The sequence below is a fragment of the Anser anser genome (genome assembly GCF_964211835.1).
Source record: "Anser anser genome assembly, chromosome: 20".
Taxonomy (NCBI): Eukaryota; Metazoa; Chordata; class Aves; order Anseriformes; family Anatidae; genus Anser; species Anser anser.
This window is the reverse complement of record NC_139741.1, coordinates 7,469,973-7,493,583: the sequence shown is the minus strand read 5'-3', so window position 1 is coordinate 7,493,583 and position 23,611 is coordinate 7,469,973. Positions and strand designations below refer to the sequence as shown.

The window sequence follows — 23,611 nt, the reverse complement described above, 5'->3', positions numbered from 1 at the left end:
TAATACAGGCTTTTGAGACAAAGTCTGATGAGGAATTTTTCCGAACTGCCAAAAATAAATCTCACCGGCAGAGTTTTAGCTGGTGACTTGAGGCTCATGTAATCCTGACTTGTGTGTGTTTATTTTCACTTCCTTTTTGTTGTGAACTGTCGAAAGTTTTGATGCTGGTTAGCCAAGGAAGGAATTAAAGAAGTAGCCTAAAAGCACTTTCGGGGGGGAGGAAGGGGGAGGAGAGGGAGACAGCCAAAACCGGTGTGAGGAAGGGGTGTATTCCTTTTGTTGCGCTGCCTGCCATTTACCCACTTACCTGCATGGCATGTTTGGTTGCATTTAAAACACTGGAGCAAATTCCTTCTGGTTACTTCCCTTTGCCTGTCTGCTCTGGGCAGATAATGGAAAGGGGATGCTCTCTCTGCATTGTTCAGCTGCAGCAGATCTCAAAGTTATGGCTAAGATTTCAAGTTGTCAAAGCATTTTGCGCTGTTAAAGTGTGCTGTACCGATCAGTGTGTCCCACCACTGCCCCGGATTGATTACTGCTGTACAAACGATTGCTTGCCTGTGAGACTGAAATACTTCGAGCTGCCTTCTCCTCTGTTTTGAAATATTTTTAAAACAGTTTTACCAACAACAGAAGCTGCTGCCTACATTTTCCATAGCATAAGCCGTTTTCCCATTATGCCTACATTTCCAAGCATAATGTTTTGCCATTATGGCATGAATTTTGCTCAGTAATGTTTTGATTGCTGGGATGAGCCTTTAGCATCCTGAATTTGCTAAATGAAGGATGTTTGGGAATCAGATTTTGTACTCAATGGCTTTTCCCCCCTTTTATCAGCTTGACCAGCTGTTTCTTTGGCTTTGGGATGCTCCTCATATTTCCCCTCCTTTTCCTGCTCCTCTCTCTCTTCTGTCCTCCATAGCCAACGAACAGCAACATCACTCGTTATCAGAAGTGAATAGGAAGGCAAAGTCCGGACATGGTTTATGATCATGAAATAAAAAGTTCTGCACGTTCAGAAGTTAGTGCACGTCAGATACAAGATACACGGTTCGATAGCAGGCTCTGCTAGGGCTCACCATGCACGCAGAGGAGCAATGCTTACATCTTCTGCCTCCACAACCAGCCGTGGTTTGTTTTCCTGAATGTCACTGCGGCGCTGTGTCGTCTGCAAAAGTATCTTGGGTGATTTCTGGTGCTTAGGCAGTGGGGATAATGTTTGATGCTTACGAGCTGTGCAAGCACGAGGCTTGGGGCTGGTGTTGAATTAGATCTCCTATATTTCTGCTTTCAGCTTTGACATCAGTTTGCTGGCTGGCGCCAAACCAGTCAGTAAATTCAGAGGCGATACCAGGAACCAGGAGCCTTAAACCCGATGATTTCCTATGAACTGAGATTTTTATTTCATGAAATGTTGCTTTGCTTGAATGGTGTAATTTTCCCTGATTTTATGAAGTTTAAAAGGATGCCAGTGTCCTGATTGTAAGTCTTAGGTCTCAGTTTACAATTTCACTGTGCATTAAAACCTGGCACGCCAGATTTTGGCCCTGAATGTAGGCATTTATTTTGCCATTGATGGTTATTGTTTTTTTCTTCAATGTCATCATCGTCGCGTTACGAGGAAAATACGCTATAAAACGTGCAAAGCCTTCTGGGCTCCCAGCGTAGTCAGGAAGTGGGAAAAGCTGCTCAACCTGCCAGCTTGCTTTGGTAGAGGCGTAATTTATTGACAGTCATGGTACACAAGGACAGTATCTACCCTTTTTCTGTCCAAAAATAGACGACAGAAAAGATCAGGAAACGTTTAGTTGACTTGGTCTAAGAAGAGCAGCGTTGTTTGGTTTGGTACGGAAGAATGAGCTTATAAAGCTGTGACATTACCCTCATCGTGGTGGGGATTAGCTGTATGGTATGCAGTAACCATGGAAGAAGTGTAATTTGGCTGATCATTTGTCTTTGATAGCTCCATTGGCATTTGGCCCCCCGAGCCATTTCTCAGGGAGAACTCCCGATTCTCCAACTCCCTCTGTGACCTGTCATTTAAATGACAAAACCCACTTCTCTCAAAAGCCTTCTTTTCCTTCAGCAAAACAGATTAAACCCAGGGCTGAGGGTATTTTGGTGTGTGGTTTAATGCCCAATCTCTTGCGAGACGCGGGACGTAAAAGTACGCGTTACTGCATTGGAAGAGAGAATTTCCCAACTTTCTGTGCTGACCCTCTTTTCTGAAATGCCCAAAGCTTCAATGGGCACTTTTAATACAGAGAGAAAATACTTCAAAGATGTCTTTATGACCCTATTCCATGAGCTTCAGTCTAGCTATGGGACTGTGGGAAGCAAGGAAGGTTTCACGGCCATGTCAGCAGCTCGTGACTGCCCCGGTTGTGTTGCTGGGGCGTCACGGGGCTGGGCTGGAGGCCCCTGCTCTCACCTGGCCCTCAGCAGCTCCTCAGCTCCGGGCAGCTGGGCCTACGAAACCCTCCAAGGCTGGGAAATCCAGCCCCATCTGGGTTTTGTAAGTCCCAGCTGGGAATTAGTAAGTAAATTAGGCCTACGTTGGTTTAAAAGCAGAGCCACTGAGAATTTTATAAAAGATAGATGTATACCATTGTCCTAATTTATCTCGGTTGGTAAGTCAAACTATGCTATGAACTATGAGGGTGGTTCAGTGGACAGTATTTTAATGAATTTTGTAGTGTGAAGAGTGCTGTAATTCTGGAAAAAGAAATTTTGAGTTATACAGAAACCAACAAACAATGCTCCCATCTTCAGTATGGCTATCTCCAGTTCCTCAGTGACTGAAGTCATAGCACTCTTCAGAAAATAAATAATTTTGTCTTTTTACAAAATGACAAAACTCTTAGCTGGACTGATGGTCCAGAGTCATCTTCCTTCAAGCCTGGCTTCCATTTGTGGAAATTTCTTCAGCATAAGTTCAGAGGTGTAGCTGCTGTTTGGGAAGATAGAGGCATTTACTTCTAATCGTATTAGCGTTTCAGCTGAATTATGAGCTGAAGGTGTTTAGTGCTTACCTAACATCACTACAGTTTTCGGTTTTGTTAATTAATGCTGTTTGCAACAGGTACAGGTGTACATCAAACTGGAAATTCAGACTTGTTCAAAATGAATTCTGGATTTACATTTACTTTAATCAGAGCCCCCATAAGGTACAACGAAGTCTTACGCAGTACTTAAGATCTGAAAACAGGCTTGGGAAGAACTTGTCGACAACACAGCCTTTCACACTTTCTGATGAAATATTTTGCTTCTGTCTTCTAGGACCTTCGCAAACAGGTAGCTCCATTACTGAAGAGTTTCCAAGGAGAGGTAAGAGCTTCTGCTTCTCTTGATGCTTTTGATCTTGCTTCATGTGAGTAGCGTGCCCGCAGTCTCTCAGCGTGGCCGGGTGGGGATGGAACCTGTGAGCAGGGAGCATTGATGGGGTTCAGCTTTTCTGCATTTGGCTGTGTGCTGGATGTATTTGTGATACGCGGCGTTTGTGCTGGACAAGCTCAGCTAGTCAAATCACTCTGCATTTGGCATACTTGAGCGTAAACTTTTGCTCTTGTTGTGACTCAGGTGGCACACAATAACTTGGTATGCCTCAGCGACTCGACAGTTCGAATGCTTAATGAATGCAATGTAATGTGTGTATACAAAAATATGAAGGATATTAAAATAGTTCTAGTGTAAACCTTTTCAGCTGTAAAAGACTGTATTCTAGAGGACTTCTTGGAAAACCTTAAGTTAGCAGGTGTTTTTTGGAAAACCAACAGAAAGTGTTCAGAGCTCTGGTGCTGGCTCTTTATTTGGTTTGTCTTCACACTGCTCCACTGAGAAACATGTGATTAGAGTCATCGCAAGTTTAAAGGCCAACTGTTGTTATTTTTGAAGAAAAAATAACTTCTATAGGAAATGGCAGCTAGGCCAATTGCAGTATTGTGGACAGCACTGAGGGACTCACATCACATGAGCGAGGGCCGGCTGGGAGCTGTTGTACTGCCTCTAGGAAAAAGCCATGGATGAAATTTGCAAATTATTTTTCTCTTTATAAAGATTAGTTCCTGGGGGTAGGGTGGCGGGGTAGGTTTAGGTTTTAGCTTGCACTTTTACATTGCAGAGCCCTACTTTTAAGGTCAGCTGTGTTCCAGCAGCAAAACTTCTTAATTTCTCAGTCTGTAGTAAGTTGTGAGCTGATCCTGTACTGTTACAGTTCCCATCAGAGCACAGGGAAATTCAGGAGCATGTTTTCAGAAGTCTGCCCAGGGAGTTAAGTGCACAACTCCTATTATCTGTAATGAGGGTTGCATTTCTGATTACTTGTACTTCCTGCTAAATACGTATCCCAAATAGACAATAATTCTTCATCTTCAAAGCAGTATGGTATTTTTTAGTTTACTATCCAATTTCCCACGTACTGCTAGAAATAAATAAATAAATAGGAGAACTTTGTCCTTGATATATCTAATAGCAATTTGTGAGAACAAAGAATGACTTGTGTGAGTCCATTTGCCAATAGAAATTTACACTTTAAAATTGTTCCAAGTGAATTGCAGTGCTCTTAAAACCTTTCCACTTTAGTTTCAAGCTTGCAAAGCACTGACTGAAGTGTATGTATGCTTTCAGCACTGTTCTATAATGAAGGGAATGTCTGAAGATCAAGTAAGAAACATAAATCAAAATTTTGCTTAGTGAAGGAATATTATCCCATTAGATCTTGCCCATTGGAGACAGTTCACTATTACCTTGGTGTGGTTCATGCACACTCCTCTTGTACAGATCTGCTTCACTAATGTAAAAGTGAAGTTCATGTTGGTATAAATTCAATCTCATAAATTACAAGGGTAACATTTGTTGGTAGAAATCCCCTCTTAAGTGAAGCACGAATATGTCACAAGATTGTGCTGCTGAATCTCCTTAGGCAGTGATTCCAGTTTCTGTAGTCTAGACAGGGTTTTAGAAACCTAAAAGAACTGAATTAATTGTGATTGAGCACATAAATGCGGAACAGCTAACTGTCAGTTGTGGTATTTCATTATAGATTTAATTACTGTACCTTGTTTTGGAGACAAATAGGATAGAACAGAGTAGTTCAGTTGGAAGGGACCTTCAAAGTTCACTGAGTCAAACTGCCTGACCTCCTCAGTGCTAATCAAAAGTTAAAGCATATTATTGAGGGCATTGTCCAAATGTCTTTTGAACTCACAGGCATGGGGCATCAGCCACCTCCCTAGGAAGCCCACTCCAGTGTCTGTCCACCCTCACAGCAAAGAAATGTTTCCTAATGTCTATTCTGAACCTCCCCTGCCTTTCCCATATCAGAATCAAAATACTAAGGGCATCAGTAATAATACTAAGAATGCTAAGAAATCAGAATACTGAGAATATTAGCCTGTTCTGTTGAGTTATAATTTATTGTTCAGTGTATAGATTTGGCCTCTGTTTATTGTTAAGACTGGCTTTCTGAAAGATCATGAGATGAATGCTCCAGGTAGGTCAACAACAAATTGCCTTCGGTGTATACAGGATTTTCTCCATTCCAAACCCGCTGGAGTTGCCTTGTCTTACTCTCCCAAGATGGCTCTGCAAGCCATGTAGCTGGGGCAGGTCTTGGTGTCACAGCACAAGTGCTCTAGGACATCTGCAGGGAGGAAGAAATTGAAACGGGGAGTGATCTGCTGGTAAGAGGTTCCCTGCTTCTGCTACAGACACTTCACAAATTGCAGCCCCAGTGAAGCATACAAAAAAACAATGACAACAACAAAACCATAAGTAATTCAGATAAAGAGAGGTGAAAGGAAAAGTAGTGAGAATTGATACCTTCTGCTGGAGAGGAAGTGTCCTGGAGCAGCAGGTAAAGAATATTCTTGGAGTGCTCTGGTTCACGCCCCTGTAGGCGTTGTGGATGTTCCTATTGAACTTCAGGGCACCACCTTCTCATCATCTTTGTCTTGTACAGAAGCTAGGAAAATACGTTCTTGTACGACACAGCTTCTCCATCAACCATGTGGTCTCCACTGCATTTTTGCCCCTCGTTTCTATCTCCACCCTGTACTGCTGTTGTTCCACGCTTTTCTTGCTCCCTACTGACAGAACTAAGTAGGTGTTTTGGCATGTCAGAGCAATATTAAGTTAGCATTCTGCCCCAGAAGGGAAGCAGGCCTGTGCAGATGCCACATGGGATGACTCCTTCCGTGGGCTCAGGGCACTAGGGAAGGCCAGACAAATCACAAGGTGCAGTTCCCTAACGAACAGAGGTATTTAGGTAGCTTTACATGGCTATCGCTGTCTTCCTGCCTACCTCTGGACTGCCTCCCCACCTCCTGCCTTCCTTCCACACTTCTGCTTATATGATCCCGCGGAGAGCACAAAGTTTTCTTTTTTCCCCTTTTTTTTGCTGGCTTAGTTTTCTGCCAGGTTGGTCACTGACCCAGCTCGCTGAGGCTCCTGCTGGCCAGGGGAGAGGCCAGAAGAGCAAAGCCAAGGGCAGGAGGAGTGCAGCCGTGCCAGTGTAGGTTGACTTAAACTGTCCTTGAACTGTACCCTCAGCAAGCCCGACGTGACTTGGAGAGCGGTTAACTTAAGCTCGCATATTTAAATATCCTCCCAAGCATGCTTTATGGGACATCTGCTTGTAAACCTGTGGCTAGTTCACTTTTTAAAATAAATACACTGATCACTTTAGCCAGATTTTCTTCTCAGCTTGAACATGGATATTGATACCTCATGCCCCACTCTGTATAGTCCCTTTGTATAATATGCTCACGAGTAAAAAACAAAACAAACAAAAACCATAACATTCCATATTCCGTGGATATTTATCTCAATCAAAAGAAATTGCAAATGAAACTGTTCCACTTATCAAATCTGCAGTTTCCATTAGTTGTTAGAAATAACTTTTTTTTTGGTACAGATTGTTGGTGCTTTAAGTGTGGATTTTTTAGGATGACAGTTAAAGTAAAGCATTATGAAATGAATTTTAACACAAATGCATTCCTAGTGCAATGTGAAACCCTACTAATTTGTCATTGATAATTTCATTATAGTACTTTTTCCTTGTTTAGGATTTTAATGGAAATTGGATGCATTTTTTTTTTCTTCCTTCTTTTTTAATCAATAGACTGTTGTGTCTGATAGAAAGCCGGTAACATTGTCCTTTTGATTTCTGTGGGTAGCTTTTCTAACTTTCCTGGAAGGTTTAAGGCATAGAGGGTATAAATAGCTTATTGGGAGCAAGACGGTTAGAACTCACTAACTTGAGGTGTAAAATTCCTAACATTTCTGTCTTGAATCTCATTTTTTGTTTGCTTATCATTAACCCGAGGATGCATCTTATTAATGGTTTGCTCACAGTATGCTGGGCTAAATGCAGGACAGAATCAGAAAGGCTTAAGAGCTTTATCATTCAATCATAAAATCATTATTTATCATTTCCAAGTTGGCAAGCAACCACCTCAGTAAGCTGTGCTCAGACCCACTGGGTCATTGTGCATTACCACGTTTACGTGAGCCGTTGGATATTTGTATGGGAAATCTTAAAAATAAAACTTTATGTTCTTGGGCTATGTTAATTCACAGAGCTGAAGCTGTGGTATGGAAATCTAATGTCTGAATCCGTATTTGTGAAGTCATCAAATAGATATTTTAAGGCTGGGAAAGGATTTCCTGAGGTCATTAGCATTCTTTTCATGTGGCATAGCAGTACTGTCCAACAGTAATGCAGTAATCCCTCATTTGGAGAACCCTTTAAGGCACATACTCCGAAACAACACGCTATGCTTCGTTTCTGTGAAATCCATTTCTCATTTTCTTCTCACAAAGCAAGTACTTTTAAGAGTGCTCCCGTTCTGATGAGACCACTCTGGCTCCCCACTTAGCTGAATTGCTCTTTAAACTATTAATTTGGTCAGCAGAGTAATTTAATAATTTTCCATATGCAGGCAACAGAAGCTGAAAATCTGTTTGGTGTGCTGGAACTACTAATCATGCCTTTGAAGGAGGGCTTTAATAATGCGTGTGTGTGCCTGAAGAACTTTGGACACGCTTTCCTTCTGCATTTTGGAAGGAGTTATTCCTCAGCTGATACCCTGATACCCCCTCTCCCCCCTTTAATTTCCTTATGTTAAATTTACAAACCTAATTAATACAATTTCTTTCCTGTAGGTTCACTCCATGATGGCTCAATTAGAGTAGCAGTAGAACTGTGGTTCAATATTCAGGCCAGCTTCATAATTGAAAACACATTTTCTTCTCAAAAGCTGCAGCTGGTTTGGTTCTGCTCATGCAGAAAAGGATATAACCTTGCATAACATAGGAAATGAACGGTTGAGAGAGAAGCCAAATTCAATTTCAGTCAGATATTTTGAGGATAAGTCCATGATCTATGGAAGCAAGGGAATGAAAAGTGTGTGTATGTGGAAAGCAGCGTATTCAGCACTCTATTAATCACGGCTAGCCTGGGTGCTGTTGTGTGCTGTTGCGTTAGCGCTGATTCGAGTACAGAGGCTGGAGAGCAGCCAAGCACTCCAGAAGTTAACCTCTTAAAGACCCTGAGCTGCTTTCTGTTGAATAAATGTAATTTTGTGGTCAGAAATAAATGCTTGTGATGTAGCAGGAGCTTTGAAAACAACAGCGTGGCAAAGCTATTACAAATTGCTCTGTGTTGTGGAAGTCAACAGCATACATCAAAATTCAGAGCTCGCATCGAGCCGAGCCCGGCCCGGAGCCTCGCCACTCTTCAATGAAAGTCCCATTAAACCACTCCATGTAACAAAATGGAGTAAATCTGGTCTTTTTGGTGGGTAATTGTTATCTTTCAGCATCCACTCTGCAGGGCGGGGGTGGTAGGTAATTTCCTTTGTATAAGGGGAGCACGGGGGCTGTGCCTTCGTGTCAGTGCTGTTGGGGAGGGCAGAGGCGTGCCCTCCTTGCTTTTTGGGGTATCAGCAGCTCAGCAGCATTTCAACTCTGTTTACACACGTGTGCAAATACTTATTTATTTATATTCGTCTGGCTTGATTGCAGTTTAAACAACAGGAAGGTGATTTAAATATACTTACTTGAGCATCTCAAAGGCAGATGCGCTCTTCCTGGTGAGCATGGAGGGTGCCTGCTGCCACAAGGGTCAGAAATCTCCCCAAGAGAAGAGACGTTTTAACTCCAGAGCAAGGGGCAGAACTGCAGAAACTCTCAAACTGCAGAAATTCAGCTACTGGGATAACAGATGAAGTCCCAAAGCTAAGGAATGCCAGCCAAACACATACCAGCACCAGGCACCTTTCCGAAGCTCTTGCAGGTTCATCTCCATCCCGTCTGGTGTGCAGGCAAGTCGTACAGAAACAGCCATCACTACTGGGGTAACTTGGGGGGGGGATCAACCCAAATCCTCTTATTTTTATGTAAGTGACAACGTGCTGAAATTCCTGTTGGCAGCTGGTGGGCTGTCTATATTAAGGCCCGCTATGCCGCTGCCACGCATTTGGGTGAAATGCTAACAGTGGTGGGAAACTATTTATGCAAAATTCAGATAGGCAGCACTGTTTCAGTTCGCAGTGTCAGAAGTATCTTCTCATCCTTAAAAAAAAAAAAAGAAAAAAAGAGTTTGAAGCGTGCTGGAAGGAATGGGGATGGGAGCGCTGTGCAGGGCGCGGTATTCTGCTGAGTGTCATCATAATCCAGTCCCTGCTTCTCCAAATACAGAATTATTCCTGTATTTATTGCAGAATTACTACAAGGCTTAATACAGGCCAGTGTCTGTTTCTGCCTTGCTGTAATAAAGCAGCAGTGATTTGTAAGAGGGCAGCTCAGTATAAAATATGAGCAAAAGATTGCATTTTGGTATTTATGCGCAGGTAGATTTGCACAAAGGCAGTTAATGAGCTCGTGGCTGCAAGGATTCCTCTGCCCTATTTTTAAAAATACATGAAGAAAAGTTTGGATCATTTCGAGGGAGAAAAGCGATTGTGGGGTCCAGGCCACTGCTTATTGTAGAGGCAGGAAGAGAGGCTGATGGGCAGATGAAAGCAGCCAGTCGCTTTCCTGCTGGGAGGCTGGAGGTGAGGGGGGATGGCACAGGCTGTCACCGCTTTCTCTCCTTCCTGCCCTGTCCCCCTTTGCTGTGTCGTGTGCCGAACTTGTCCGTGTGCTCCTCAGCGGCAGCTGTCCTCCATCCCACCCCGTGCTTGTGCACAACATTGAGAACCAAACACAGCAAGTTCTTCTCGGGTTAGCAGCGTGCAGCGAATAATTTGCTGATCCCTTTGCTAGAAAGGTGTTGTTTTTTTAAGGTGTGCAGGCTGTAAGGAAGCCGAAGTCCCCCGGTTGGAGGTTGTGTGGTGCTGGCGCCCCTTCCCCTCCCATTGCTCCCCAGCTGAGACCCAGACAAGAGCACAGCTCTGGTGCCCTCAGCAGCAGCTCAGTGTCCCCAGGGTGCCCTGGACACAGTTACTGTCCTCGGGGGACACGTCCCCTGGCGCTGCTGACTGCCAGCGCTGAAGGTGCTCGGTGTCCCCGGGGAGTGCAGCACACAGCTGGTAATTACGGCTGCTTTATTGCCTCGCCTTGGAAGAATTGAGCTTCTGTCACATTCACCTGCAAAGTGGCTTTTTTTCCCTCCTTGCTTCCTGACATGTTTGGCTTTTTTTCCAGCACTTTGACCCTCCTTTTGCCACCCACGTTTTGACAGTGTGGTTCCGTGCTGTACCAGCCCATGGCAGCACGGGGCTGCCGTAGGCAAGTGTCCTCGCCCCAGCCCGGGGTGCCCACCTCCTCCTTGTGCTGAGTCTAGCAAACGTACAGGATGAGTCAGTTCAGCTCGCCGACACGGTGGAAAATAAATTCTTTCTCTCCTTCGTTGCTTAGTTTTTCATCGAGTCAGTGAGCTGAATCATGCTACAACACTGTGATCGCTGGATCTGATGCAAGAGGAGCGGGAGCTGGTGGCCCGAGGCAGGAGGAGGGAGCCGGGCTGCTCCATTTGGTGCTTGCCCGAGAGATGGATGAGGAGCAGAGTGAGAGCATAAACTGAGAAACGCTGCTCAGAAACGCCCGGAGAAGTGTGGAGGAAGACATGCAGGTTACAGAAGGATCCAGGAGAGGTTCAGCAGTCGTAGCAGACCCACCACTGCAATGATCTGAAGGCAGGGTGGCAAATAGTAAAAGCTATTTAAACAAAGCTGTCATTCTGCTGTCAATGTCTTGAGGCACATGTTGGGCTGGGCTGTTTTACTGGGAAGGAAGATCAAAGACTGGAATAGCAGCAAGAAGCTGTCTTGTGAGAATGAGGGAGCTGAGCTTTCCTCAGGGGATGGCAGCGTTGTTTGTCTGGGAAAATCAGGATTTATCTGGGCACGAAAGGAAGAAAAGGTTTCAAGGGTTCAAGGTTGCAGCTGTTTCACAGTAGAGGGAAGTAGAATTGAAAAGTTGAAGGATTTCAGTCCCTCTTGAAGCTCTCTTGTTAACTTGAGGTTAAACCAACCAGCTGGCGAGGTGGCGTGCTCTTCCCTTGCTCTTCCCAGGTAGCGTAGCTGCGCGCGGCACCCGCAGCTTCGTTAAACAGATTGGAATTGTAGCCGCTGTAGGGCCTACTTTTGTTAAAGAATTTATAGCACAGCTAAAATACATACCATATGCTTTAAGCAGCTGCACAGGAATCATTTCTTTTTAATTTTGCTTCAAAAATTTTTTAATTGTAGCAGAGAAGAAAAATAAAATCATATTTTTAATTTTTCTTCTGTCAGCTGCAAAAACTCTAACCGGGCTCTATTTTTACTAATTTTCTGTGTAGATACCTGTTGGTATAAAGAAAGGGAAATGAAGCCAACTGCAGATATACACTGCATGCTCCCTAATACGCACGCAGTGTGTTGTAGAGCTGTTACAGTGCACCACCTTAGCAGCTGATGTACTGTTTTATGTGAGAGAGCAGCTAAGCTCTATTGTAATGGCTTAAAAGAAAGAATTATGTCATTGTGTAGCGCTAATAATGCTTGCTATATCCACCACTTGATTCCAAGGCAGCTATTCAAGAATATGGCTTAAAATAATGTTACGTTAATGAGTTGTTATCATGCTTTTCCCTTTGTTTAATATGGTTCTTACAATTCTTAATGGCACTTAGGTAACTCAAAGAAATTGAAGACAAATGAAAAAACTTGGCAATGCAAAACAATACAAGGAAAGATGTGTAGGGGAGCTCTGTGTGCAAAGGGGGCTGCGTGTCTCTCGTTAAGGCATCTATTTAGTTTAAAAATGGAACGGCAATATAAATTCCTGTTTAAATTGTTTATTTCTTCTTGGTAAGTTGGTTCCAGATTGGGTGCAGGACAGTACAAGTTAGTATCTTTCATGTTGAGGTTGTTAATGAGAGTGAGAATTGCAACTGAAGAGCAATGATGATAAGTAGAAGAGTCAGGACTACAAAATCCATGTTTAGCACAGCTGCGTGAACGCTTGTGTTTGAGACTCGTGCTGTGAGTACAAGTTAATAGTGCTTCAAGGAAATCGCTAATTCTTAGGTAATACCATACCGACACCTAAAGCAACGTGATCCCTTCAGGGAGCAGTTGGCATGCTGAGCAGTCTAAAACCAGAAGAAAACCCCAGCAATGCAGAACGATGCAAATAGAAGGAACTCATCGCGGCCATGTGCTGGTCACCTTGTCTGCAAGCATGTTAAAATGCTGATACCCATCAGTTTGGAGAATCGAAGTGTCTATGCAGAACGCGTTGGCACCTGGCAGCTCCACCTTCCTTGCAGAGTTTGACCTGCCTGCTTCGCCTTCGCTCCGAACGCAACCGCTCAGCCTGCCTGGCTGCGGTGGCGGAGCAGGAACCGTGCAGCTTCTGCAGATCTGCCTGCTGAGTCCAGGTGATCTGTGGTGCAGTAGGCATCAGATTTTAATTAATGTTGAAATTTCTTGGCGCACAAAGCGTGACAGATTCCAAAATAAAGCCACGGGTTTTGCTTTCATCTTTTTGAATTTGTCTGTACGGAGCTAAAACGGAAGGAGTTAACGTTAATCCGAAACCGCATTCGGCATCTTCCCTGACATACGTGGCCAGATTTACGATGCGTACCTGAATGTGGAGACAAAACTGCTGATTGCATTGACGATGATTAGATTTTAGCCAGGTGTAGTAGACAGGAGACTGACCAAGCCCCCTGAAATGGGCTGACCGTGCTACCAGAGCAGCATGGCAGCAGTGCTGGGCAGCCTGCTGCTGTTCTGCCAGTGGAAAATGGGAGCAGAGCAAGGAGCTCTTGGCACACCAGCTGGAGAGAGATGGTTTTGGAGGGGAAGGTGTCTTTCAGCCTCAGGGAGCAACCCGGTACTTAGGGCAACAACTCATGAAAGCACTTGACCTGGAAAAATAAGGTGGATGAAGGGAGGGCGGCTCTCAAACGAGCGTCTTGCTGCTCTGGTGAGATTGTGAAGATGAAGGGTGTGCGAAGGAGGGAGGATTCCTCGTGTCTCATTTCTGTTATCTCAGTGTAGCTCCAATGGTATTATCAAGACAAATAGTATGCCAAAACTTAAAAGTGAACATATGTTTATGGGGGTGGTGGGGAATACAGAGGTCACTGTTGTTTCTTTCTGGTAAGAGAAGACATAATGGGGCCTGGTTTAGATAAATTAAGATGTGGAGCTAAGCTCATGTCAAGACTACCCTAGTGTGATTATAAGTTGACTTCTTTCTGGGTCCCTCAAGTTTTTAGAGTCAAATAAAAATGTTCAGCAAGAGTTTTATAATATATTCACTGACTGTTTTAGTGTGATCTGATTGCAGCTGATCCTTGTTGGCTCCCGAACCAATTTTACTTTGAATTGAAAAATTTTCAGTGAACTCCCAAATGCTTATTTCCATGTCATTTCAGCGCTCTGTTTCCTTTGTCTCTGGACTTTATTTATATCTTGCTATTTTGATGACCTTCTCATCCCATATTTCCTTACACAGCTGGAAACTGGCATACTTAATTCTTTTTTATTCTAGTTAAAGTCATCATAGTGCTTTGGTTAAAACTATGTATTTTAAGATACAGAATAGCTGCAGAGCTCATTTTTAATAGAACTTTAAGCCAGGCAGCTTGATTGATTTTTTTTTTTCTTTTTTAACTACTTAAAAAAATCTTTCTGCCTGGTGGGATTGTTTGGGGTTCTGGTTCTGAATTCTGGGAGAAAAAAAAAAGAAAGGTGTGAAAGTTCAGCGATTTACAAACTGCTGCCATCAGAGCATCTCTGATGTCCTTGGAATATGGTGTTTTCAATTCTGTTTTATACTTCAATCCCAATATAACTGGCGAGTAGTGAATAAACCATACCTTTTGTAATATTTAGGGAGAACATAAGTACAAATGCCCTTTATTAAAATGTAAGAAGCTGTAATAGGAAAACAAATCCATTCAGTTATTTCACAGAAATAGAAATGCGTTTATTTTAAAAGCCTTGTTTTTCCTAGAAGGGGCAAATGAATTTTTCAAAATACAGTACAGAATGAGTTCTGTGATGCTAATCGTCTTTAATAATAGTAATTTAAATTTGGCTGTACTGTGCTGAGCAGCAGCGAGAGAAAATTGTACGTGGGAACGCTGAAGTCCAGAAGTCTAACATATGGTGTGCTTTGGCCTTCAAAGTCTGTCTTCATGTACCCATGAAATATCTCAACTGCAGAAGCCTTTCTGATGGCTGCCCCCTCCTTTCTCGCCCGCTCGCGAGCGGTGGCTGATACTCTCGAGCATGGTTTGCACTACCCGGTGTTTCTCCGGCTCTGGCAGTTTGTTCCACATTCTAATTTCAAATACTCTTTGTGTGAAAATGTTCCGAGTTACTTATGTTCTCGTTCCCTAATGAGCATCGGTCCATCTGTGATTGCCTGAATTCCGATTAATAAATGGGTTATTCACAACCATCAATCCCTCACTGTCCAGCACGTCGCATCACACGCCCGCCGAGATCCCGGCGCCTTCCCACAGCCTTTCTTGGTGCACTCTGACGGAGAGCACGGCCGGTGTGTTCTGGGACCTCGGGGCTGCTCTCCAGGTCCACATCGTTTTGGCCTATGCTGCTTGCTTGTCACCTCCCCAGTACTTTATTTTTAAATTTATAAGAATAGGTCATGGTTCAGTCATGGTACGCCTCAGTTAAGTTGCCTAAATGAATCCAGATATCGGGAGCTGTAAGTGAAGAAGGAATTTGGTTTGCTTCTCCTGCTACAGCCTCGTGTCATGCTGAAGTAACTCGTCCCTTCACAACCTCTCCCCATCTCTCTCCAGATTTTGGTGGGGCTGCCAAACGCTGTGCAGATGCCTTTGCCGTCCTTATTCTCCTCCTTGACCCCTCTCCTCAAGCCTTTCCTCGGTTTATACGTCGTGTGTTGTGCTTGTGTGTAATTTTACAACTGGCCTCGTACTTTAGCTTTCTGGCCTTGATCCCCTCCATGCCGCTCTCCACAGGCCACTTACAGCCACAAGACGGATCTGAAGCCACATGGAGGTGCTGCACGCTGCTCCTGTGCACTTCTCCGCACCCATCTCCTCGATGATTTTCATCCTCTGTGTTGCAGGCTTCTCCCCCCGGATCCTTCCCTTCCCAAGGCACTCCGGCAGCAGGCAAACAGCCGCGGCACCGGGCTGACCCAGCAGCGCCCTGCGCTTATCTCTCCTCCTCCCCGCGCCGTTTCCTTTCCCTGGCACCCTGTGCTTCCTGCGCCAGAGCTCCCCGCGAGCCGGCGCGGCAGGTCGGGCTGCAGCCTGCCTTCCAGCCCTGCTGCCCTCCCTCCTGTATAATAAAATATCAGATACTTTCCTGAAATGCAGATACAGTAAACTCTGTCCATTGTTCCTGCCTTATCTACCGAATCAATAAAGTGGTTAAAGAATTCAAGGACGTTTTTCAGACAGGACCTTCCTTTTTTAGTACATGTTGACGTACGCACCTTTAAATGGTTTCATAATATTAACTGCTTTTCAAATACACAGAAGAATTGATATCAGGCCTTTGTATCTGTAGTTCTTCAGATCCTTCCTTGCTTTTTATTAAAACATGGGAACGATAATCTGCATGCTTTTAGTTTCCTGATTTCGGTAAACTGCTGGAGAGCTCTGCCAGGCTTTCCTGCTTCCCTTTCTGTCTCTTTCTGCTTTGGCGTAGTAATTCAATGGGCCAAGTCCTGGGTGGGTTTGTGTGGTTTTTGTCAATATTTAGTAATCGTAAATCCTCTGTTTTCCAGTACGTTAGGAAAATACTCTTGCCAAAAAAAAAAAAAAAAAAGTTGCAGTGGAATAAGTATTTTATTCTCAGAGCTATAAAGCTGCCTTTCCTTTTAAAATGAATTTTTTAGAGGAAAATACAGATTTAGAGAAAATAATAGCTTGTGGGAGGCAGTATTTTCCCTCACCTGGGCAGGCAGCTTCTCAGATTAGTACTGTATGTATTAATACAAAATAAGAACAGAAACTAGTCAGAGCAGCCTGTCTCCAGCTCAGCAGCGCAAGGCAGCACAGCCTTCATGGTCTGTGCTTTAAGCTTTAGCAGAAAATGCATTTGCATGTAGAAGATTCAGAGATTTAGTATTAAGTATCAGAGGGTACCCAAAAGTACAGCTTTTCATCTTCTCACAGGCTTAGTGGAAATAAGAGGAAAATATGTTTCCTACAATAAAGGCAGAGCGTGATGTCCAAAGTACATGCGGTTCCCATTTGTTGTGTTAGATCTTAGTCAGGGGTAAAAGAAAAGTTTTTGAGAAGAATGCCTGTCTGCCAAGTGCCTGTTTGTTTTTTTTTTTTTTTTTAAGATTTAAAGTAACGAATGATAATAGGCAATAGTGTTCATAAAACTATCGATGCTTCCTATTGCGCTGAAAAAGGACTTTAAATTACATTAAGTACAGACATACCAGAAATACTCTTATAAGGCTGCTTCTATAGGAGCTGTACACAGGAGGCTCAAGTTCCCTTTTTATGTATTAACTAGTTTTATATGAAATATTTTCATTTATTTTTATAGCTCTGACTACAGGAGTTGTACTGGAACAAATCTAAAGCCTTCTTTTCTCGTCACCCCTTTAGATTGACGCATTGGGTAAAAGAAGCAAAGAAGCAGAGGCAGCCTTCTTGAATGTTTATAAGAGATTAATTGATGTTCCAGGTAAGCAAATCATTTATGTATTCCAAGAATCTCGTGGTTTATGTTTGTGTGAATGCTGCTTGGCATTTTTCTACCTTTGCTAAGTTAAATATGAGTAATGTTTTTATTCTGAAACCAATATTCTCTAATATTGTTTCTAATGGAAGAAACTATAACTAAGGCACGCTTCATGACTTCTTAAAACTGTTCATTGACTTTACATTTTAATGTTTGTATGAATCGATTAATATTAATACAGTATTGTGTGATTCTGAGTAATTCATTTATTAGAGAGTCTACTCTTTTTAACAAAATAGATACATCTTGAAACTTCATCAGGGTGAGGCGATGCTTGTACCTTGAAGGACAGAGAAAATTCCTCATACCTTTGAAGCAAAAAAAAAAAAAAAAAAAGCCTTAACAGTTGCTTGCAAAGGCCAGTTGCTCTGCTCCTATTCATTTGTGAAGAGAAGAAACACTTTGGATACTGAAAAGTAAATCACTACCAAATTTCAATTCTGTTCAGCCTAAGCGTGATCATAAATTTTATGCAAAGGCTTTACGTGTGTGTATTTTCACCTTTGCTTTATGTTTGTCAGCACAAGTTTCCATATCATTTCTTTTTGCATTCTTTGGGAGTTGATTTTTTTGTTTGTTTGTTTTCCCCAATGTTAGAGACATTGCTGTCTGTCAAAGATGAGAGAGAGTTATGAGTCCAGGTCCTCAGGTCTAAATCCTGCCTGGGCTGAGCTGTTGGCATATGGCAGAGTCTGTGTATGATTCTGTACTTTCATAAAATGTGGACATTATATATCTTTCTTATATGTGTTATATTCAATATACTTACCTCAAAGAGGTTTTGAGGTACAATTAATACATCTAAGGGCTTTTAAGTTCTCATTGCAAAGCACACACTGGTCTTTACCTTTTAAGGAACATACTTCATGCACACTTCAAACCAGAATGATTTTTTTAATGTTTTGTTTACAGCTTAACTGGTTAAAAGGTCAGTGTTTTTCAGAAGCTAGTCAGCACTAATGTATATATTTTCCATACTTTTGCCCAGTGGCCAGTACCTGCTGTGCTACGTGTGGTGTACATGAAGCCATGCAGAGGCTTATGATGCTTGTCCTAGACCACAGTTGCCCCAGCAATGTTGATTTTTAGGTTATTTGGCTATGGCCTGGAGTTTTCATTGACTTGTTTCCTGCTCATGGTAACCATTCTTAGGTGAAAAGCTCCACTTGCACATCTGCCTGTGCCACAGGAGGTGGCTGACAGCTCAGAGCAGCTCCGGGCATCGGACGGCTCATGCCGAGGTGTGCAGCAGGGCACAGGGTGGGCTCCTACAGCTGTGCTTTATGCAGGAAACTCCTCCATGAAAGCACCCCTAGCAGGCCTGCAGCCTGCAAACCCACCATGCAGTGCTGCAGAGAAGAGCTGTAGCTCCTCCATCTCCATCTAAACCCACCCAGGATGCTTGTGTGTTTCCTGCCATAGCCTGGGAGGCGGGCCAGTTTGATGTCTAGTGCTCTGAGAGAGGTAACGTCAAACCAGAACTGCGTGGGACTCTGTGGATGCTCTCATGCAGAGGCTTTTTTTCTGAAGCCTTGCGTCATGACAGGTGCTGGGATTTGAATAGCAGAGTCAAGAGTAAAGCCTGGTGGGGAAAGCAGGACATACATCCCATGTTGTAGGATCTGAGTTGTGAGAGGCGTCTTTGTAAGAGAATTTTCTCCTTTCCTTCAATTGCAAGAGCAAAATTTGCACCCCTTTGTCCACAGTCACAATCTCTCCCTTGTCCAGCCTTCCCCTGTGTGTGCCTTATGTTAAGTGTCAGAGAAATATTTCTTTGATATTCTGACTCCATGTAAAAATTTCAGCCTTGCTATGTTGTGAGTGCAATGGAGTCTGTGGGATTAGAAATATCTACAGGTCTTAGTCCCACGTCAGGGCTGCAGGCCTCAGAGGCACACGAAGAGCATGCCAGTGCTGTTAAAAGCAAATTCCAGATTCTCCAGAAGTCCGGCCAGTCTCCCGTAGCTGTATGCAGGGTAGCCAGTACTCGCAGTTTACAACAAGGAACGTAACAGAAAGGAAAATCGCCATTAGGAATGGATCGCGCTGGTGCTCGTCACAGCGTGGCGGGGCTTGGCCACATGCACTCACGGTGCATGTGGTGGTGGCTTTTTCCTTTCATCATATATAGTCTTCTACCTTCGGTGTATCTTCATGGTGGGCTTTCCTTTATAAGAGACACCAGTATTAATTTATCACACGTGCTGTTCTGCCTCTCTGTGGCTTACATATCTTTTGACCTGTCCATTTGGTATTTCAAATATTTAGGTACGCTTTTAGCTCTGAAATCCTGCGATGTTTTCTTTTCAGTGCAAGAAGGGAGCTATGATGTTTTGAGAAAGCTATGACTGGAATGCTGCAGAGTGGTTATTTAGCATTAAGCATCACTGTTACATGACAAGGGTGCAATTTTATCAGACGTTCAATATCCTTTATAGGACCATATAATAATTGCAGCTGAAGTCTAATTCCCAGCAGCCAATTTTATGGTTCTTGAGGAAAGCATGTATTCCTCTCCTCGGTAATAATGTGCACACTTTATATAATTAAAAAGGACTTCTATTTTAATTTTAGTATAAAATGATCTGTATTGAAACTCTGGCTATGGTGCTTTGTGGATTCAGCTAAGCTTAATGATTTTCTTTCCTGACTTGACCAGAGTTTTCACTCAGGCTCTCCAGTGAAGAATTTGTGGGAAGGCTGGTATTTTGTGAATTTTCCTGTGTACATCAAGTGGTTTTCTCTTTAAAAGATAAAATAGACCTTTTCATATCTCTCCCCCGTTTATGTCACTGTTAAAGTAGCGTTATCATCGGCGTGTTCTGCAAAATACATCCTTCTGAAAGGAAAGTACATATCACAAAAAACACTTTGGTTTATGTGCATTTATACAGTTGTAATTCTCACTCAGATCATTCTGTCTTGCTGGAGACTGAACATTTTTAATTAATGGAATTAATTTTCTCATTTAATTGCCTTATTTTCAGTATGCAGTAGAGAGCTAGAGAAAAGTGAATGCTGCCACATGAATTGCACTAATCAACAAGGTTGTCACAACTTACCTTTAAAAATAATGCGAATGTATTTATTTTGAGGTAAAGGGAGGTTCAGTTTGTATTTTGAGGAGGCTTTCTTCCATCTGTACAAGATTTCTTTCTCTCTAATTTTATAAAATAAGTGCATTATGCTATCACCCTTGGCTTTCAGGGTCCTAGTCTTGCAAACACTTCAAGTGAAATCGGAGCCCTGTTTTGTAAGTGTTTGGAGGAGCAGTTGCAGTATATACATAATTCTCTTTTTCTAAAGCTTTAACAGAAAAATATTAAGCATGAACAATATTAAAAATTAAATATTTTTCTCTTAAAAAGGAACAATGATCAATGCTTGAGAAGTTTAATCTTTTTTTGTTAAACAAAACTTCACTGTGATTTTCAAGTAAAGGTTAAAAGAGAGACCGGAGCGAATGCCAGATGACGGTATCTGCATAAACTGCTTGAACAGAATTTCGCTTTACGCTGTCTCGTTATTACTGTGCGATTACTGCACAATGCCACACTTTCATTTTCTCGGTTTTCAGCATTACTCCTGTTACGAATGGCTGCTGCGTAGGCAAAAAGAAACAACTTCTGTCTTGAAACAGAAAATTTTCAATCTTGCTGTGGCACCGATTAAACCAAATTTGGGTGCCAGCGCTCATTTCCTCTAACAAGGGATGGTACGTATTTTGCAGTACCGCTAAAAACTTGCTAGCAGAGAGGAGTACCTGTCAGTTCGCCTCCTCCTGCGACTCCCTGGACTCGGGGAAAACTCGTGCCGTCGCTCCTGGGCTCGGGTCCCAGCCTGCAGCCTGTGCTCCTCCACCGAGGCTCAGCCCTAAGCTGGGCTCCTTCCTCCCTGCCGCCTTCCTGCCTCCGGCACGGCTGTGCCCTGCACCAACAGAGTAAGAAACTGTGCAGAGGCTTGTCAGCATACACGTTTTGAGAATCAGGGTAGGTTAACAAAAAGTACTTGCTCTCAGTTCGGTGGGGACTGTGCAACTCTTGTGGGTTGAGTCACAAACGGTTGAGTCTGCTTAACCTGGATCTCAACGAGAAGGAACTGAATGACTCCTACAGTGTGAAAGGGGATGTGCTTGTGTTTTTACTGGAGACTCTTCACAGCTCTGTTGTGGTCAGACATGCCATCGCTTCGGTGCTATTTAATGTGCATGATGTATTTTTTAGTTCAGAGAAGCCCCTGTCTAAGGGAAGCATAAAATAACAGGGAGGGTAAAAAGAAGAAATGCACAATTCTTTTAGTGTGCCATGTCAAAACAATTAAAAGCAGTAACAATGAAAGATGGCTGAAGTGGAAATTTTGTCTTTCCCTTGTTCCTTACCGTCATAAATTGCGTGCCCGGCCCCAGGGGCTGGACCTTACAGAGGGAGGGGAAGGAGGGACGGGCGCCTTGCGAGAGTTTTCCGCGCACACATCGGACGCGTAGCAGTGGTGCTCGCAGTCACGGTTCTGCCCTGCCCGTTCACACACCCTGCCTTGCACAGGGCTATCTTTTCCAAGGGAAGATTTAGCTGGGGAAACACAAACTTCATTTAAAAGAAGTAATCAATTAAAATAAGTGTTAGGGAATTACTTCTACGGGCAGAAATCTGTTTCTCACCCATAAAGAAAGCTTCATTCCTTTCCCAAGGAGCACAGGCTATCGGCACTGTGAGATGTAGTGCTTACATCGCTCCATTTCCCTGTGATTATTTACAGTTTAGCAACACTCTCCAGACTTGTATTGCTGCCTGGGCTACGAAAAGACTTCCATTTAAAAAGCGGTTAACGCTTGATCAGTGCTCTGTGGTCGAAAGTGACATAAGAGAAAAACGGGTTAGATTTTTTTTCAGAAAAGTTATCTTTTGCTTCTGCTGGAGGTGATAAATGTGTATGAAGTTGTTGTATCCGTGTACATTACGCGACTCGTTTGGGTTGTTCTGCAGAACATAATGTTAAGCAGAAGGCATAAAGGTTAATGCCAGCCGATAGAAGAAAGGCAGTACAGACTGTTATGTACCCAGGTGAGCAGAAAGCTGCATGACGTGCTTAAATCGCGGCACAAGCGCGCACACACGGCACTGGTGCCTGCAGAGGAGAGATGGCTGAGTGCAAAGAGGTGAGAAGGAAAAGAGGCTGCTCTGAGGGATCATGTTCAGCACATCCTGAACCAGAGCACTAAAAACACGGTATAAAAAGTTAATTATCAGAGTACTTTTCGTCGGGCTAATTGGTAATTGTTTTGCAAAACTCTGTCTAGAGAGCATGATCGGGTTGTAATACACTCTGAGTTTGTGGTGTGTTGAGACTGATCAGCACAGGTAAGTTTCTGAGGAATGTTTCCTATTGTTAGGTACAGTGCGAAAAATTTCAAGCAGTTCTATATTTGATAAACGATAATAGGTGTCAAAATAGTCCCCCCTTCTTGAATAAAATATACATAAATCAAATTGGAGATAGAAGCGTAAAATGAAAGGGCTTATATTTCTGCTGTCCCTAACTTTGCAATGGAAATGAATATTCATAACAAGTGCCTTTTCTCAACATTAGAGGGAAAACAAATCAGTATGACAGTGAGTAGTCCTAGGAGGAAAGGAAGCAAAATGAACTTACTCACGGACAACAGAAGCAGTGCATACACCCCCTCAAAGAGAGCAGTAGGGTATCTTTTTAAACACACTTGAAAATCGAATAAAATTAAGCAGAAAATTGAACGTAGTTAATACTTGAAAGAGCGAAAAGCAGTAAACCCATGGGGCTGCAGGTAGTGATTTAGCTTGTGACTGGATCCCATCTGAAGGTACAGTCTTTGAAGCTTCACCAGCACATTCAGGCCAGTTTAAAAAAAAAAAAAGGGACTTGTGTAAACATATTTAAAATGCCCCAATTCTGGCTGGAAGAGAAGTCTATATAATAACAAATTAGGGAACGTAGGCACCGGTGATTTTTCTGCAAACCGTTCTGCACAAAGAAATGCCTGAGGTGGGGTGAAAGGGATGGTTTACATAGCCCAGGCTGCAGAGTGGAGGTCTGGAGCGGCGTTTCGGTGGGGTCAGCCGCTGCTACTGTGAATTTTTCAGAAGGGTCTGGCTCGCCTGGGATGCTGCTCCAGCCTCCGGGCAGCCCAGCACGGAGGAATGTGGAAGTAGCTCGTAATCACTTCAGCCTCCTTCCCTCCGGGGTCTGAATTCTGTGCCGTGCCTCTCGGAAATACAGCATGAAATACAATTTTGGATCTGTGCTGGCTGAGTGCACGCTGGTAGGGCATACTGCTAGCGTTACATAGTTATTTTCAGATGAGGCGCAAAGTCCTGGCCGATGCTAGTCTTTTAGTTCTCATTTACTTTATCCTTACGTTTTGAAATGGATGTCAC

At 43.2% G+C, this 23,611-nt stretch overlaps 1 protein-coding gene across 13 annotated transcripts in view; it reads left to right on the top strand.

The window, feature by feature from the left end:
* Positions 1-23,611, top strand: part of CUX1 (cut like homeobox 1) — a 268,600-nt gene that overhangs the window by 102,986 nt on the left and 142,003 nt on the right. For 12 of the 13 annotated variants that reach the window (XM_083806167.1, XM_083806176.1, XM_083806175.1 and 9 more), the window contains exons 3-4: positions 3,280-3,327; positions 17,066-17,144. In XM_083806167.1, coding sequence (XP_083662293.1) covers positions 3,280-3,327; positions 17,066-17,144 — 127 coding nt within the window. Of the gene's footprint in view, positions 1-3,279; positions 3,328-3,399; positions 9,324-17,065; positions 17,145-23,611 lie in introns of those variants that run through there. The other variant, XM_083806174.1, reaches the window with a different exon arrangement.